The sequence below is a fragment of the Coregonus lavaretus genome (assembly GCF_964263955.1).
Source record: "Coregonus lavaretus genome assembly, chromosome: 4".
In the NCBI taxonomy this organism is placed as follows: Eukaryota; Metazoa; Chordata; class Actinopteri; order Salmoniformes; family Salmonidae; genus Coregonus; species Coregonus lavaretus.
The window spans coordinates 41,842,421-41,858,190 of record NC_139991.1 but is presented as its reverse complement, the minus strand read 5'-3'; the positions used below and the strand labels follow the sequence as shown (position 1 = coordinate 41,858,190).

At 44.6% G+C, this 15,770-nt stretch overlaps 1 protein-coding gene across 1 annotated transcript; it reads right to left on the bottom strand.

The window, feature by feature from the left end:
• Positions 1-378: 378 nt before the first annotated feature.
• Positions 379-14,063, bottom strand: LOC311127618 (splicing regulator ARVCF-like; the record flags this gene model as incomplete). The annotated part of the gene is made up of 16 exons (XM_084159442.1): positions 379-471; positions 576-652; positions 763-850; positions 1,012-1,123; positions 1,242-1,434; positions 1,514-1,664; positions 1,909-2,036; positions 4,109-4,180; positions 4,489-4,506; positions 4,658-4,826; positions 5,007-5,124; positions 5,300-5,483; positions 5,572-6,050; positions 7,124-7,746; positions 8,843-9,013; positions 14,043-14,063. 16 exons carry the CDS (start codon positions 14,061-14,063, stop codon positions 379-381), a joined length of 2,697 nt encoding a protein of 898 aa, XP_084015568.1.
• Between the last annotated feature and the right edge of the window lie 1,707 nt (positions 14,064-15,770).

Below are 15,770 nucleotides of genomic sequence, written 5' to 3'. Positions count from 1 at the left end.
TCACTCCGCTCATCCCGCTGTCCAGTATGTGCAAAAAAATAAAAGTAAAGTAGGAGATGCTCTGTTCAAGTACAGTCAGAGTTTCAATAACACTTTGAAAATGTAAATGACAAGACTATATTCACTCCATTCTGATTTGCTGGGGGTAGAATAAACATGTTATCCTAAATGGTGAATTGACCTACATAATGTCCGTCTAAAGTATCAACACCACAATGACCTCCACAAATGTTGATGTTTCACTTCCTCTTTTACTATCACATCTCCTGCAAAAAGAAAAAAGACAAAGTATGTGCATCACACCAACGTGTAAAACATCAATCCTAAAATAGTTACGTGAAATTGGATTTACCTGCACTACAATCCCTTCTACCAGCCTCAGACCCAGGAGTCAAGGGGTGGAGGTTTGCGCTCCACCAGGCCCACTGCAGGCCTTCCAGCCCGCATGAAGTGCTTCCTCTCTGGGATACTCTGCAACCAAATGGAAGAAGTGTTTAGTTAAATCTTGTGAGTCACCATTGAATAACTCCTGACCTTACTGATAGTAAGGTGCTAATCTGTGCAGTGTTACTGACCTGGAGAGGCTCTCTCTCCATCATGTGGCCTGGCCCATCACCCCCTCTGTCACTCTGCTCCACAGTGGAGTATCCATCTGTGGGAAAGACAGAGAGAATACAATAAACAAAGGCCATTTTACATTCAAATGACAAACAAGGAACAGGCACACCCACACTTATGCTGAAGCTACAGTCTCATGGTGACCTTGATTTCTCTCCATCAGAGGCAGTGTGATGTCATCATAGCCTGACTTTCCGCTCTTAGGTTTTTTGGGCATTCCACTAGTTGTTGGCTGAGAGTAAAAAAGAACGAACACATAGTATGCCATTAGGAACTAATTGTGTCTCATACAGTGCTCAAGTTACAAGTCAATAACAGAGTTGTGTTTGTGCCACCCATTTGGACTGTGTAGTGAATGGGGAATAGAGCCTTTTACAGCATGCCATGCCATACCTTAAAGTGACTCTTGTTCCAGCCTCCCTTGTAGAGACTGTTTCTCAGGTCCTTGTAAGCCCACACTGTCTGCAGGACATGAGATGCTGCTTTGGTCTCCCGCACAGATTGGCTAGCAAAGAAACAACCGAATAAACCAGAGCCAGCATAAATAAGAGCGCACAGCATTGTGGACTGAGCATCTAGCCAATTGAAACCAACACCAAAGATACTATGCTATGAAAATCTACCTTGTCTTGTTGATGGCTACCAGTTTCTGGATGGCGTGACCCTGTATGAGACCATGGGCATTCTCAGGGCTGTCTGAGATCATCTCATGGATAGTGTTCAGAATGGCCACCACTGTGTCCCCTTCCAGGTTCTTGGCTGGCCGCTGCTGACCACAGGGCAGGTTACTGACCAGGTCCCTCATGGCATAGCTCCCTGTGGGGGAAAATACAATTGTAAAATATGTGTGTGTGTGTGTGTGTGTGTGCGTGCGTGTCTGTGCGCGTGCATGTACCTATGAGGTCTTTGTTGCGGCGATCTATGGCCAGGTTGCGGAGAGCAATAGCTACAGCCCGGACCACTTTATCACCATCTGAAAGCAGTAGCCCCACCAGGACAGGCAGACCTTTCTCCTTCCTCACTGTGGCCCGGATGTAACTGGACCACTGAGAAAAAGGCACAGAGAGAGACAATAATAGAAGGGTGTAATGTATGACATGTTGTACAGTCCTATTGTGCTACTTATGACTATCTGGATAAGAGCGTCTGCTAAATGACTAAAATGTCAAACGTAATCAACCCTTCACACACAGAGAGCAAGAGAGAGAGCAAGAGAAAGGGGATGAGAAACAAACACTGTGTTCTCCCACAGCCTCAGATCAACTGTTTCCCCGATTGCCCTTCACTCACAGCCCAGTGTCCTGCAGCGAGGTTCTGCAGAGCTCCAGCTGCTGCCTCCAGGGTGTTGTGGTTCTGACTGCGTGTGAGGAGAGACAGGTACAGCCTCACCACCTCTGGCTGGTAAAGCAGCTCCAGACCTACAGAGAGAGGGAGAGAGGGAGCGAGTGAGGGAGGGAACGAGAGAGAGAGAGAGAGAGAGAGAGAGAGAGAGAGAGAGAGAGAGAGAGAGAGAGAAGCAGCACAGAGAACTCTCAGATATATTGGAACTGATATGATGAGACACAGTGGTTCTCAAGCCACCAGCCTCCAGATGGTTGGATCAGCAACCAGCACTTAAAAAGCTATCTTATTTCAGACTTCATAGTGAAACAGATTAGATCAAACAGAGGACTTGTGCCATTCTGTTTGTTTTGACAGCTTGGAGTTTTGAGGCCAAAGTGAGAAGACTCAGAGCAGGATAATATGAAAAATGCAGTGCAGAATCCTATGAAGTCAAAGACAAAATCTCAAAATCTTTGACTCCCAGCACAAAACAGCTGTTCTTTCATAGTCATGATCAGGTTCATGGTCCAGAACCATGGACAGAGCACTGCAAGACACAGATCAAAGATTCACCAGCTATCAGATGCCTCCTCTAGAGAACATGTGTAGGCGTACACAGTTAGGCTATGAAGCTCAAAATTATTATTGGCTTAGTATTTCAGAAAGAATATATAATGTACACAAAATAGATAATACCCCCAATTAAAGCTCAGCCATGTTTATGTGTGTGCATTTGAGATATTCACACTGCTTTTATGTTGAAGGAATATTCTGCCTGGCAAAGGGATTTGGACTATGCTTGATATTACATATGCATAAAGAAAACAAAATGTTTTTTCCAACTCCCAACTTTCACTCAAACACCTCCACTACATTTAAACATGGCTCACTATTATTAACAAATGGGTGCTGCAGGCTCCAACTCTTATCAACTGTCTGAGAGCTATTTTCTGCTACAAACTGTACCCCTACTCACTTCAACCATTCACAGACTGTACTATTCTACTAGAGTGAGAGGCTTCTAGCTGCACACACATCCCCAGCTGCCATGCTGGAGTATAGAAGGAGGCTAAATACTCAGGAATTCTCTTACAGGCTGTCCTCCAGAGGCTTTCCATCCATATTCAGCCAGCTGAAGCCGAAGCTGCTGGTAGGCTGCTGCTGGCTGGAGGATTACGTGCTGTCTAATCCTGACCTAGGCCTGTAACCTGCTTATCACAATGATTGCAGCCGCTGGCAGGAGTGTGGGATGGCTCCACAGCTGGGCACACAGGTTCTGTGGAGGGTATAAGACTTTCTACAGACCTGTATTAGACCTGACTGGCTACACAGGTCCATCCAGCAGTGCCCGTTCCCTGTGTCATCAGTAACCTTCTCACACAAGCTCTGGTGGGCCATAACCAAACCTTCCCTTTGAACCTGTCTGGACTTCTACATCAAAAGACATCAACCATGCCCAGGGAATGATTTTGTATGTATATGTATATTAATGTATCTGATTATATTCAAACCACAGCGCAGATTCCAATGCCATATAAAAGAGAGTTGTATAATCTATTCAGTTATACAACTCTCTTCTTTACTAAGGTATAATCTTCTGTGGGAACTTCTGAATAGAAACCAATGACTAGTTTGTAATCATGTCAACAGTCTGGATATCACACATTATATTTGACATAAAAAAAGACAGCCATAGTGTCTTATCATCACATTATGACACAAAATACATTCAATCTTCCCTTCATTTGACGGTGAATATAAGCTATACTAGCCGTCTACACTGCTCCATCCCCCCACCTCAAACACAAAACACTTTCTGCACAATATAAGTCTCTTGAGTTGCCACAGCAACCACACCAAGCTATTCCATATTGTATTGTATTCATACAGTAACTGACATATGGTGCGTTTGTATGGACCATGTAGTTCTGTCAAAACATTCAGACATCCTACTGTTATGTCTGAATGTTTTCAATACAATCCAACCACTTCTTGACATTATAACACATTGGGAACTATTCTACATCATGCACAAATACCCTTTACAGATGCCTCATGCCAAGGTTAAGGTTTTGTACACTGTAGGTCTTTGGAATGCTTCTTGAAGTTACGTAAATGCATGTCTTGACTCTTGACCGATCCACAGATCACTAAAGATGCTCCATACCTTTCATTGGTTCTGTGCGTTTTGGTAAATCCAGTGTACCATATTTTTTGTCACTTGGTCCATTTCTCCAGTCTAGACAAAACACACACGCACCCACGCACGCACGCACACACACACACACACACACACACACACACACACACACACACACACAAACACACACACACATAATAAATAGGAAAGATCAAAACATTGAAAATGTATAGAGACATGACATCTTTTCTGACAATGAGTCAGAAAACCCTAGGTCTTCCATTGAAGCTCAAGTCTCGAGGCAGACAACAGGGCAAGCAACCACAGAGGTCCTGGTTTCTCATAGTTGACAGAACATTATTATGGATTTTCAGATTGTCAAATATCATTCATTCAGACAGACTTACTTTGACTGAACCACTCCTCTTTTGAATGGGGATGGAAGGGAACAAAACAAAATATAAATAAGGAAGACATTAGTATAGCAACACAGAGTACACAACAGAAATCCCACAATTCTACTCCTATTACGTGTTTGGCAAACTGCATGAGGTCACGAGGTCAGATTCAACTCACCCTTCGGCTTCTTCCCTCCAAAACAGTCTGCCTCATTCTTTTTCTTCTGGTTCCCTCCTGACCCTGGCACGTGATTGGGCACATGTTCCTGAAATCTCTCTGCCCCCGGCACCTCTTTGTGGACGTGGTAGGAGAGGTTTCTCAGGATGCAGACACAGTTCTCTACCGACTGAGAGAGAGGAGCATAAACAACACAAAGATGCTCATCAAAGACAGCAGATGCATAGAATATAGGGAAGATCTGATTCTCATATGTGGTCCAGAATACTTTAGGTTAATGTACTGATTCGCACTCCGGCTATAGTGTTTTCGTTGGGGTTAACACGTGCTCAACTGTGTCTGTGTTCACCTTATTGTCGGTCTCCTTGTGGGCGACAGCTGACTGAAGGGCATGGAGGAGTGCATCCACCAGCCCCTCACACTCCCTCAGCCTCTGGCGAGCCTCTGCCCCATCTGAGCTCACATTCCTGGGGGAGCACAGGTCTATTAGTGGAGCGGATGAAGTTAGCATAGCATCGCTATCAGTAACTAATTTACCATTAAGTCCAATTTAGAAACGTCCAATTTAGGGAGCAATGAACCCTCAATAGCTCTTGTGTAAGGTTCCATGATCGTGTCATCTATGTAGCTGCTATACTGTGCCTGAGACATCCTGAGGTGTTCTTGAACACAGTTGTCCACTCTGTCTCCTGGGGTCTGGAGTGCTCAGTAGGGTCTCTCCTCCAGCCAGAGTGGGGGATGATGACCTCATCAGTCAGTGTCTGGAGCCCGTGGTTGATGACCATCATCTTCAGAGGCTCATGAGAGGAGAGGTTCCACAGGGTCCCTATAGGTAAAAGAATACGCGATTTGTCTGAATGCTATATAGGTGTTTGGGTAATCAGGATGAATCTTTTGTCATAGGCTCACTGTACCTGTGACCAGCTCTCTGACCTCCATGTTACTGGACTTTCTCAGCAGTCTGACCAGGGCAGGGATGCCGTCACAGTTCTTGATGGCCACCTTGTTGTGGTGGTCTTTCCCATAGGAGATGTTCCTCAGGGCTCCACAGGCCTTGCGGTGGACCTCAGCTTTAGGGTGGTCCAGGAGCCCCACCAGTACTGGAACCCCCTTCAGCTGCCTGACGTCCTGCTTTATGTGGTCGTTCTCGTAGCACAGGTGCTGCAAGTAGGCGGCGGCGTTGGACTTAACCGGGTCCATGGGGTGGCTGAGCATGGTGATGACCTCCCTCAGGTTGGGGTCCCTCCAGCGGGGGTCCTTACGGATGCTGTCCAGGCTGACCATGCTGCAGCGCTTGTGGGGGAACTGTAGCATCTGGGCCCTAGACATGGCCTGGAAGAAGGAGGTGGGGTCCCCATCCACCTGGGACATGAGGGCCTCCTCGTACCCACCTCTGGAGAAATAGAGAGGGAAGGAGGGGTTAAGTGGGGAGGGGGGGCTGAGACAAGGGAAAGAGATAGGCCTAGATGTAGACAGAGACAGACAGAAAGCACAGAAAGCAATTAGATGTTATTTGTTGAACAATCACTGTTATTGGCTCTTGTATGTTCTCTGAACAGTTGTGCAAACAGATATTTTATCTCGACAGCTTGAGTTCCAGATAGATGGAGAGAAAGAGAGAGAGCAAAAGATAGATGGGGAAGAAATAGAGTGCCAGAGTGTCCAGAATCCTCTGTAAACAGCTCATTCACAGCTTATGAGCTGAGGAAAGTGCTGCTGTCAGTCAGTAATACAGGTAAAACCTCCTTATTTATTGACTGGTGGCAGGCAGCCTCCTCTGATTGTTACCACCTGCTCCTAAACTGCTGGCCATCTGTCTCGCCCTCCTCACCATGTTGACACCACATGGACTACTGCAGTTAGCATCTCCTACAGCTCAACGCTATGGAATGCAATATGGAAATTCACTAATGTAGTTTCAATCCATACTGAGCTGTGTTGAGTAGTATAGTGTGATTTTCTAGTCTCCTCTTTTTTTTAAGTGTTCATAAGCTACATCATTTTGAGGGTCAGTGTATGATGAAGTGTATTCTACAGTGTTATCTCTTCACTGAAAACAGCATTTATGCTGTGAATGAAGATAATGATAGCGTGTAGGACTCCTGTTCTATTGGTCAGTAGCAAACATTACACAGAATGTGCCCTCATTTTCAAATGACTACTAACACACAGCAAAAATCAATGCCCTGTCTTGAGAAAAGCATTAGCCTTTGTTAAGGGTAAACTAATTTACAGAGAGGGTATTGATATTTGTGCAGCACACATTAAATGTCAGTTTACTACTGTCCATTCTCTGAATGTAAATAACTCCTTTTAATGAGAATAAAGGACTTGACTATGAATCAATAGATTCTGTCACCTACCATAGAGCTGAGATAACAAGGTCACCAGTCTTTTTAGCTTGGATCTGCTGCTAGGGAGTTCTACTGTCATGCAGGTGCCGAACTAGCTAGCCCATATCCTAACCTGGTTCTGGAAGGTTCCATCAGGAGCTCCATGGTAGTGATGGGTCTGAGCTGGTGGATTTCCCCCAGGGTGGCGTAGCTGGAGGTGGGATAGTCAGCCTTTACCTCCTGGGCGTCCCCTGGTCCTTCCCCCTCGGTCTGGTTGGTCAGGCCCACCTGGCCGTAGTTGTCCCTGGGTAGGGGCAGGGTGTAGTGGCCTCCAGGCTGGGTCTGGTAGTTCCTGGAGGGCCAGTAGGTGTGGAGGGAGCTGTGATGGACACCTCCTCTAGACAGGCTGCCATACCCAGAACACATGTCACCTCCAAGGCCTGGAAAGGGAGGGTCAGGGAGGGTGTAGATGTTGTTCTGCCTCTCAGGGATCTCTGTGTTGGGATCACGGTTGGTGTTGTTGTAGGGAGGGGGGAGAGTGGTGATGGTAGCAGTGGTTGTGATAAGGGGGGTGAGGGACTCAGAGGAGTGTTGGCCGTTGGTCAGGGGGCTGGGCTGCAGAGATGGGTTGCCTGGACCCATGGGAACCTGGGTAACCGGGGGAGGCTGTGGGGCTGGAGGAAGCTGGGGGGTGGGTGTGTCTGGGGTGTTCGGAGTGTCTGCGTGGTCATTCGCCAGTTCCACAGCCTTGAGGTCCTGTAGAGAGGAAGGTACACAGTTCATCTCAATACACCAGTCAGAATGCCTCACTGTGGGATCTAATATTCCATCTCCACCACAGGCTCAGCCAAGTCTATGAGATGCCATCCTAAAGCTGCACTCACTGCCTCAAATAACCACAACCACATTTATCAATACTACTACAGCACTTCTACAACTACCACCAAATCTACTACGAACTTTTTCCCCAACAGCAGAGAGCACAACATGGCACAGTTTGATAGACATTTAACCCTACATTAAACAAAACAAAAATCCCCCACAAGCTCTTGTCTCATATTATCCATAATTTTTATTACAACAGATTCCTGGCTTTGAGCTAGGCCAGTAGATAATGAATTCTGCTTGGCTGCCAGTGAATCATGTTTTCCCCAGTTGGAAATTAGTTTAGATTGGACTGTGATGAAACAAGCTGAGGTCCAGCTACTGTTGAGTACTAGAGTAAATTGCAGGAAATTAAAATGGTCTGTTTGATGGAAGTGGATTTTGATGTTAACAGTTTCACAACCACCAAGGTCAACATGCGATCTGTGTTTTTATCTTGCGCAACTATGAATATGATGTAAATATGTATGAAGTCAGATGACTCAAATAGTCTAATGAATAGTATTGTGGAAATAGTACCCACAAGCCATTCTCTACACTAGGAAAAGCTTTGTGGTGTTCTCTGGCCCTGAGATACAATAGTGTTAGCTGCTACTTCCCCAAGGGAAATTCTGGCAGCCTGGCACAATACAGCCTTCAGTTCAAAAAGCTGTCTGAGGCCATTAGATTTACATTCTGGCGGATGGCTCAGATTGAAAACACATCATGGTTCACCACGGCTGCAGATGTATTACACAGTATAGTTTATTATTATTTCCTATTGGTCTGACATAAATCATAATACACAGGGATGGTGTTTTATTGGAGATATAATGAAGGATTCATCCTTGCTTCAGATTACAGTAGAGAATGCTTACAGTATGATCCTGGGAGAGATGTACTGTAGAGATCAACTGGCTGAGGTTAGATGATGACTGTAATTCAAGTAAATATTCCATAGGGGATAAATATATTAAAGACTGGGAACCTCTGTGTGTTGTGGTGCCTCTGTCTCTGTAGTGGAGCTGCCATTGGTGGAGGTGACAATGGAGGAGTTGGAGGTGGGTGTGTCCAGGTCATCGTCTGCCAGCTCCACCTGTGACTCCTTGGGCTCCAGGGTCATGGCCGCCAGTGATGAAGGCCCCTCTGGGATCTGCTCCTACACAACAGGGGAAAGAGTTACAGTTGAAGTCGGAAGTTTACATACACTTAGATTGGATTCATTAAAACTCGTTTTTCAACCACTCCACAAATGTCTTGTTAACAAACTATAGTTTTGGCAAGTCGGTTAGGACATCTACTTTGTGCATGACACAAGTAATTTTTCCAACAACTGTTTACAGACAGATTATTTCACTTATAATTCACTGTATCACAATTCCTGTGGGTCAGAAGTCTACATACAGTAAGTTGACTGTGCCTTTAAACAGCTTGGAACATTCCAGAAAATGTCATGGCTTTAGAAGCTTCTGATAGGCTAATTGACATCATTTGAGTCAATTGGAGGTGTACCTTTGGATGTATTTCAAGGCCTACCTTCAAACTCAGTGCCTCTTTGCTTGACATCAGGGGAAAATCAAAAGAAATCAGCCAAGACCTCTGAAAAAACATTGTAGACCTCCAAAAGTCTGGTTCATCCTTGGGAGCAATTTCCAAATGCCTGAAGGTACCACATTCATCTGTACAAACAATAGTATGCAAGTATAAACACAATGGGACCACGCAGCCGTCATACCACTCAGGAAGGAGACGCGTTCTGTCTCCTAGAGATGAACGTACTTTGGTGCGAAAAGTGCAAATAAATCCCAGAACAACAGCAAAGGACCTTGTGACCTTGTGTTCAGTAAAACGTGTCCTATATCAACATAACCTGAAAGGCCGCTCAGCAAGGAAGAAGCCACTGCTCCAAAACCGCCATAAAAAAGCCAGACTACGGTTTGCAACTGCACATGGGGACAAACATCGTACTTTTTGGAGAAATGTCCTCTGGTCTGATGAAACAAATATAGAACTGTTTGGCCATAATGACCATCGTTATGTTTGGAGGAAAAAGGGGAACACTTGCAAGCCGAAGAACACCATCCCAACTGTGAAGCACGGGGGTGGCAGCATCATGCTGTGGGGGTACTTTGCTGCAGGAGGGACTGGTGCACTTCACAAAATAGATGGCATCATGAGGAAGAAAAATTATGTGGATATATTGAAGCAACATCTCAAGACATCAGTCAGCAAGTTAAAAATGGGTCTTCCAAATGGACAATGACCCCAAGCATGCTTCTAAAGTTGTGGCAAAATGGCTTAAGGCCAACACAGTCAAGGTATTGGAGTGGCCATCACAAAGCCCTGACCTCAATCCTATAGAACATTTGTGGGCAAAACTGAAAAAGCATGTGCGAGCAAGGAGGCCTACAAACCTGATTCGGTTACACCAGCTCTGTCAGGAGGAATGGGCCAAAACTCACCCAACTTATTGTGGGAAGCTTGTGGAAGGCTACCCGAAACGTTTGACCCAAGTTTTAAACAATTTAAAGGCAATGCTACCAAATACTAATTGAGTGTATGTAAACTTCTGACCTCACAATGTGATGAAAGAAATAAAAGCTGAAATAAATCATTCTCTCTACTATTATTCTGACATTTCACATTCATAAAATAAAGTGGTCATCCTAACTGACCTAAGACAGAGAATTTGTACTAGGATTAAATGTCAGGAATTGTGAAAAACTGAGTTTAAATGTATTTGGCTAAGGTGTACGTAAACCTCCGACTTCAACTGTAGATACACACTCCTACACACCAGGCAAGCACATCGTACAGGGTAGAGGGTTAGAGACATACTCCTACTACAGACCAAGTACAGGGTCAAGAGTTTGATACACAGCAAAGGGAAGCGATTTAGTTAGACATCCTACTCCTACAGATGAAGTGTAGGAGAGAAAGTTTCACAGAGAAAGAGAGTGAGAGAGTGAGAGAGCGAGAGAAAGAGAGAGAGCAAGAGGGAGAGAGAGAGAGAGAGAGAGAGAGAGAGAGAGAGAGAGAGAGAGAGAGCGAGAGAGAGAGAGAGAGAGAGAGAGAGAGAGAGAGAGAGCAAGAGAGAGAGGAGAGAGAGATAGAGAGAGAAGGAGAGGGAGAGTGCCCAGTATCCTTTGTAAAGAGAGGGAGAAATAAAGACATAAACTAAAGGTGACAGGCCGGTGAGAGCAGGAGAGGGTATTATCTAAATGTGAGAATGAGCTCCACCTGTTTAATTAAAGCAGCGTTGGTTTGACCTCTCTTGAGACTCTCTCACCCCGTTGACCAATCTGCTGCTGCCGTTCTGTTGACCTTTCACTTCCCCTGCTGACTGCTCGCAAATTGTTCATTTTTATGCCATCTCTTTTAAACACCCACCTCATAGTAATGCCACAAAGCTATTCAGCCCTTCCATACTGATGTGTGGCCATGTGTGGGGAATGGCAAAGAGGAGAGCAGGCTGTTGTAATTGTGGAGGTTTAGGTGCTGAGAGACTTGATTTGTTAAAAGAGTAACGGTGCCATTATGTGGATTAATGAGGAGGAATGGTTTGGCATAAGTACTGAGATATAACAATGTCCTGTCTTTAATCAGCCCTCTCCAGCAGCTAGCCTGAGACACACAGGGTAATTTAGTGATTTATGCTTATTTATTTCAAGAAGAAGCTAACTTGTTGTTTTCCTCAAAGGAATTCATTTCCCCCAAACTAGGGATCTATGAATATAAAACATAAACAACTTAAAATGGCTCTATCAAAAGACTAAGAGGCATAAAATATGAACAAAATAACCCATAATTAATGCTGACATGCTTTTGCATACTAAATAGTGTTTAGACAAGGAAGATTCTGTTTTGATCACATACTAATACCCAAGGGTGGTCTGAATCTGAGATCTTAGTCAATAATGTTAATGATTAGAACCACATTTCACCATAAGGGAGAATATTGATTTATGTGCAATATCTCTGGCAAGCCAGCAGATAATCTGACATAAAATTAAATGCATCATATCTCGCCATTCTAAATGAAAGTGCTCTCAATCTTACTGTGCAGGAACAAATTAAAAATAACAGGTTGCCTGTAAGGGCTCGATTCAATCCGTATCGCGGAAGTTCAGTGGCTATAGTACGATTGAAATTTAAAGGTGATATTTCCGATTGAGGTGACATGTGTAGGGTTTACCATGAATGCAGTTTCTACGAACGTGTGAACATTGCCTTTAAATTCCAATCTCGCTATAGCGCTGAAACTTCTACGATATGGATTGAATCGAGCCCTTACTGAAACATACTGTAGATATAACTGAAATTCAACAGTATTCCAACTTCATTGAATCCAAGGTAAATAGTAGGGGCCTGAATGTAAAATAGTCCTTGAATCTGGAGCTATAAAACTCATTAATGTGATGGGAGAGCTGATTCACTCGCAGCCTCCATTTCCAAACATAATGTCCTCATCGTCATGAAAATAAATCTGTCAGAGTAGAGAGAAAGAAGGAGAGATGAAAGCCCAATGATCGACACACAGCAGAGAGAGAGAGAGAGAGAGAGAGAGAGAGAGAGAGAGAGAGAGAGAGAGAGAGAGAGAGAGAGAGAAGAGAGAGAGAGAGAGAGAGAGAGAGAGAGAGAGAGAGATAGAGAGCAGAGAGAGAGAGAGAGAGAGAGAGAGGAGCTGGGCAGTTTAAACAGCCCTGGTGGGATAAATGATTCGGAGGTATTGTAAAGCAGAGATAAATAAATAACTAGCTGGCTAAAGCAGGGTGTCTCTGTTCTCTAAGGAAGGCTTGATGGAAGGATTGAGGGATGGTAAATAGGGTTTGATAGAGGCAAAGAGGCAAAGAGGGATGGATAGTGAGGTTAGGAACTTGTGAGAAAATCACACCTGGCCCTGTTTTTAGATTAGTCTTCCAACAGATTCAGAAGCCCTTCCAACACTGTGAAACATCCCTCCCAACAGCCACCAATCAGCATCAAACACTCATGCGTCCATAAAATATGTTCCTCCATCACATCAACCAAATATCCTCATATGTCTACAGGCTGTATTTGCTGCTGTTTACAAATGAGATGCTGGAGATAGACGTTAGAGGCACTGAAGCAGGGGACAAAGTGACACGATTAGTGTCTTGTTCCAGCCAACTGTCAAATCAAGGCTGACTGCACCACATTATAGTGGAAAGGCCAACAGTCTGATCTTCTGCTGAGTGAGTTCAAATTTAGTGGCCGGCTCAAGGGCACTCCAGATGCAAGCCACATTTAATACTTGTCACAAGCTCATTATTATAGATGAATCATGCAGAGGAGGGAGAAAATGCATGCCCTCTATCTCGATATTAATGCAGATCAGAGGAGAAGCTGCGATCCTGTTGGAATTACCACTGACAATGCAGTCAATTTGTCAGATAGAGAGAGAATTGTGTATCGCTCCAGTACTTGATGTGAAATGACTGTGTGCACAAAATTGCGGTACACACCGAGCAATAATCTGCCACAACAGACCCACTCCCAGGGTGCCGAATTAGAGGGTCAAGAAGTTGGCTTGTTTTTGTTTTGATGTCAAGATGTGGGAGTAAAACATTCTCTGTCCACAGTACCCAAATACAGCATTGTCCACTCACAGCAGCCTCAGAGATGTATAAGACCCTGTAACTAGGCATTACAGCATGACGACATCAGGATATCCCATCTCATTCACCGCTGTGCCAAGACTCATTTCCATTGAGAATGAGGACACCGCTCATCCCTTGTCTTGGTCTGTGCAGGATGCAGGACAAACAGTTAAATACTGCACGGTCATTCTAACGTCCAGTGGCTAGCTGGTGATGTGCTGGGTGATACAAGCGTATGCAGCAGCAGCACATTCCCCTGTGGGTGGTTTTCACTCAGCCTCCTCTCATCATGTTACCATGATTGACAGCCTCTCCATATGTCCTGCAGCATACACACTGAACAGAGGTGTTAAGAGCATGTCCCTGAGCACACACAAGTAGACTGCAACACACTGATCTGAGAGCAGAAAATAACGCTTTCCCTTTCATACTACAAGAGAAGAGTTATAGCTTACCGAATAGAATAGAATAGAATAGAGAACAGCTGTGGATGGGGATCCTGTTGGAAAAGCGTCGGCGGGAAAAGAGGGAGGGTAGTGAAGACAAATACGAAATCAAAACACTTACCTCTTTCACCTCTGCAGGCATTGCCAAATCCCTTTGATTAGCTTTCCTACCAGATGATGGACAGAATCAGTCCCCAGTGAGAAGAGAGCACTGCGTCTGTTTCCCTCCTTTTGCTATTTTCTCCCTTGACTTTTCTCTTTCGCTGCGAGCGTGGAGGCAGTTCAGACATGAGCAGCCATCCGTCCTCCTGGGCTCTCACTAACGCACGTACGTGCACGCAGGCACACACACTCACTCACTCACTCACTCGCTCTCTCTCACACACACACAAACACGTACTCTCACACATTCACACAGTGAGCTCAGATTAATTCTGCACTCTCCCTCATGAAAGAGATGCTGAATCAACAACAAGGCAACCTCATCATTACACACCCCTCTCTGCTGTCATATAAACAGCCGTATCCAAGATCTAGGTTAGCAGCAAGATGCTGGTTAAATCAAAATAAAATAAATACTGCTGAACCCTATAAGAAAAGGGGTGAGTATATCCAGTTAGTGGAAAGCCCAGCAATCTGTGTGCTTTCTCCCCAGTAGCCTGCTTCTATCACTCACACATACACACACACTCACACACACACACAGTTCCCTCTGGGCTGGCAAACAGATGCAGCTGGAGCAGGGAGAAGGCTGCACTAGCCCAGCCCTGTCACCCATGTGCAGGACAGAGGGAGGGAGGGAGGGAGGGAGAGAAGGATGGAGGTATGGAGGAGAGGAGGAGAGGAAGGTAAAGGGTGCAGCAGGCAAAGAGAGGCTACCCTGCATACTGAGAAACAGCCTCGAATAAAACTAGACATTTGCATGCAATTAAATGATACAACATGACATTTGAATATTAAACCCACTCATCTAAAGAGACACTAACATCTAATCATTACCCTATAGTGATCTGTGAAAACATACCTGGCACCGTTGAGTGATGTAAGCTCCTACTCATGCTCTGTGAATTGCAAATCCAAAACAGAAAGCCAGACATAGTGCAAAAAGAGACAAACGTTAGACTAAATGGTGATGGTCTAATTACTACTTGCTCAAAATGTTCACCATTGATTTGAATCTTACAATAATAGGATGGCTTATGAATGACCGCCTCAAAAAACACAGATGTAAATACAAGAGGGACAGCTAGTAATAAACAACATGCCTTTAGACCTACACAAAAGCATGTCCATGCATCCCACACAGAAACACTGTATGTATGGTATGTACAGTACAATGATAATGTGCTCAAATTGACACGCATTCTGTCATGCTCAGCATTACATTCCTCCACATGCACTCATTCCCACATTCTCTCTATCACACAGACACATTCCCTTTCATCCCTTCTAAACCCTCCTCCCCCCACTGCCCCCATCCACCTCTGTGAAAGTCTGATGTGACCGAGGCTAATTCATTAGCAGAATTAACACGGAGGACCCGCGGGCTTCACAGCACAGCTAGTTTAATAAGCAGAGCAGTTAACGTCTAAGGACAGCTCAAATACACAATTATAAGCTGAATTGGTACATTGTTGATGACACAGCAGCAGCATAGTCCAATTAAATTAAGCCACATCTGGAAATACCAATAAAGGTCAACAATGAGCTGTAACACGGGACAATGTTCTATATTCAGTCAGGAAATTCCCCCTGAAGCAGACAGTCCAACAAAGGGCCGAGTGGATGTTGAAGTTTTATAGATAATAAATGAGATACAAGTCTCTTTGAATTGTGCTAAATAATGGAT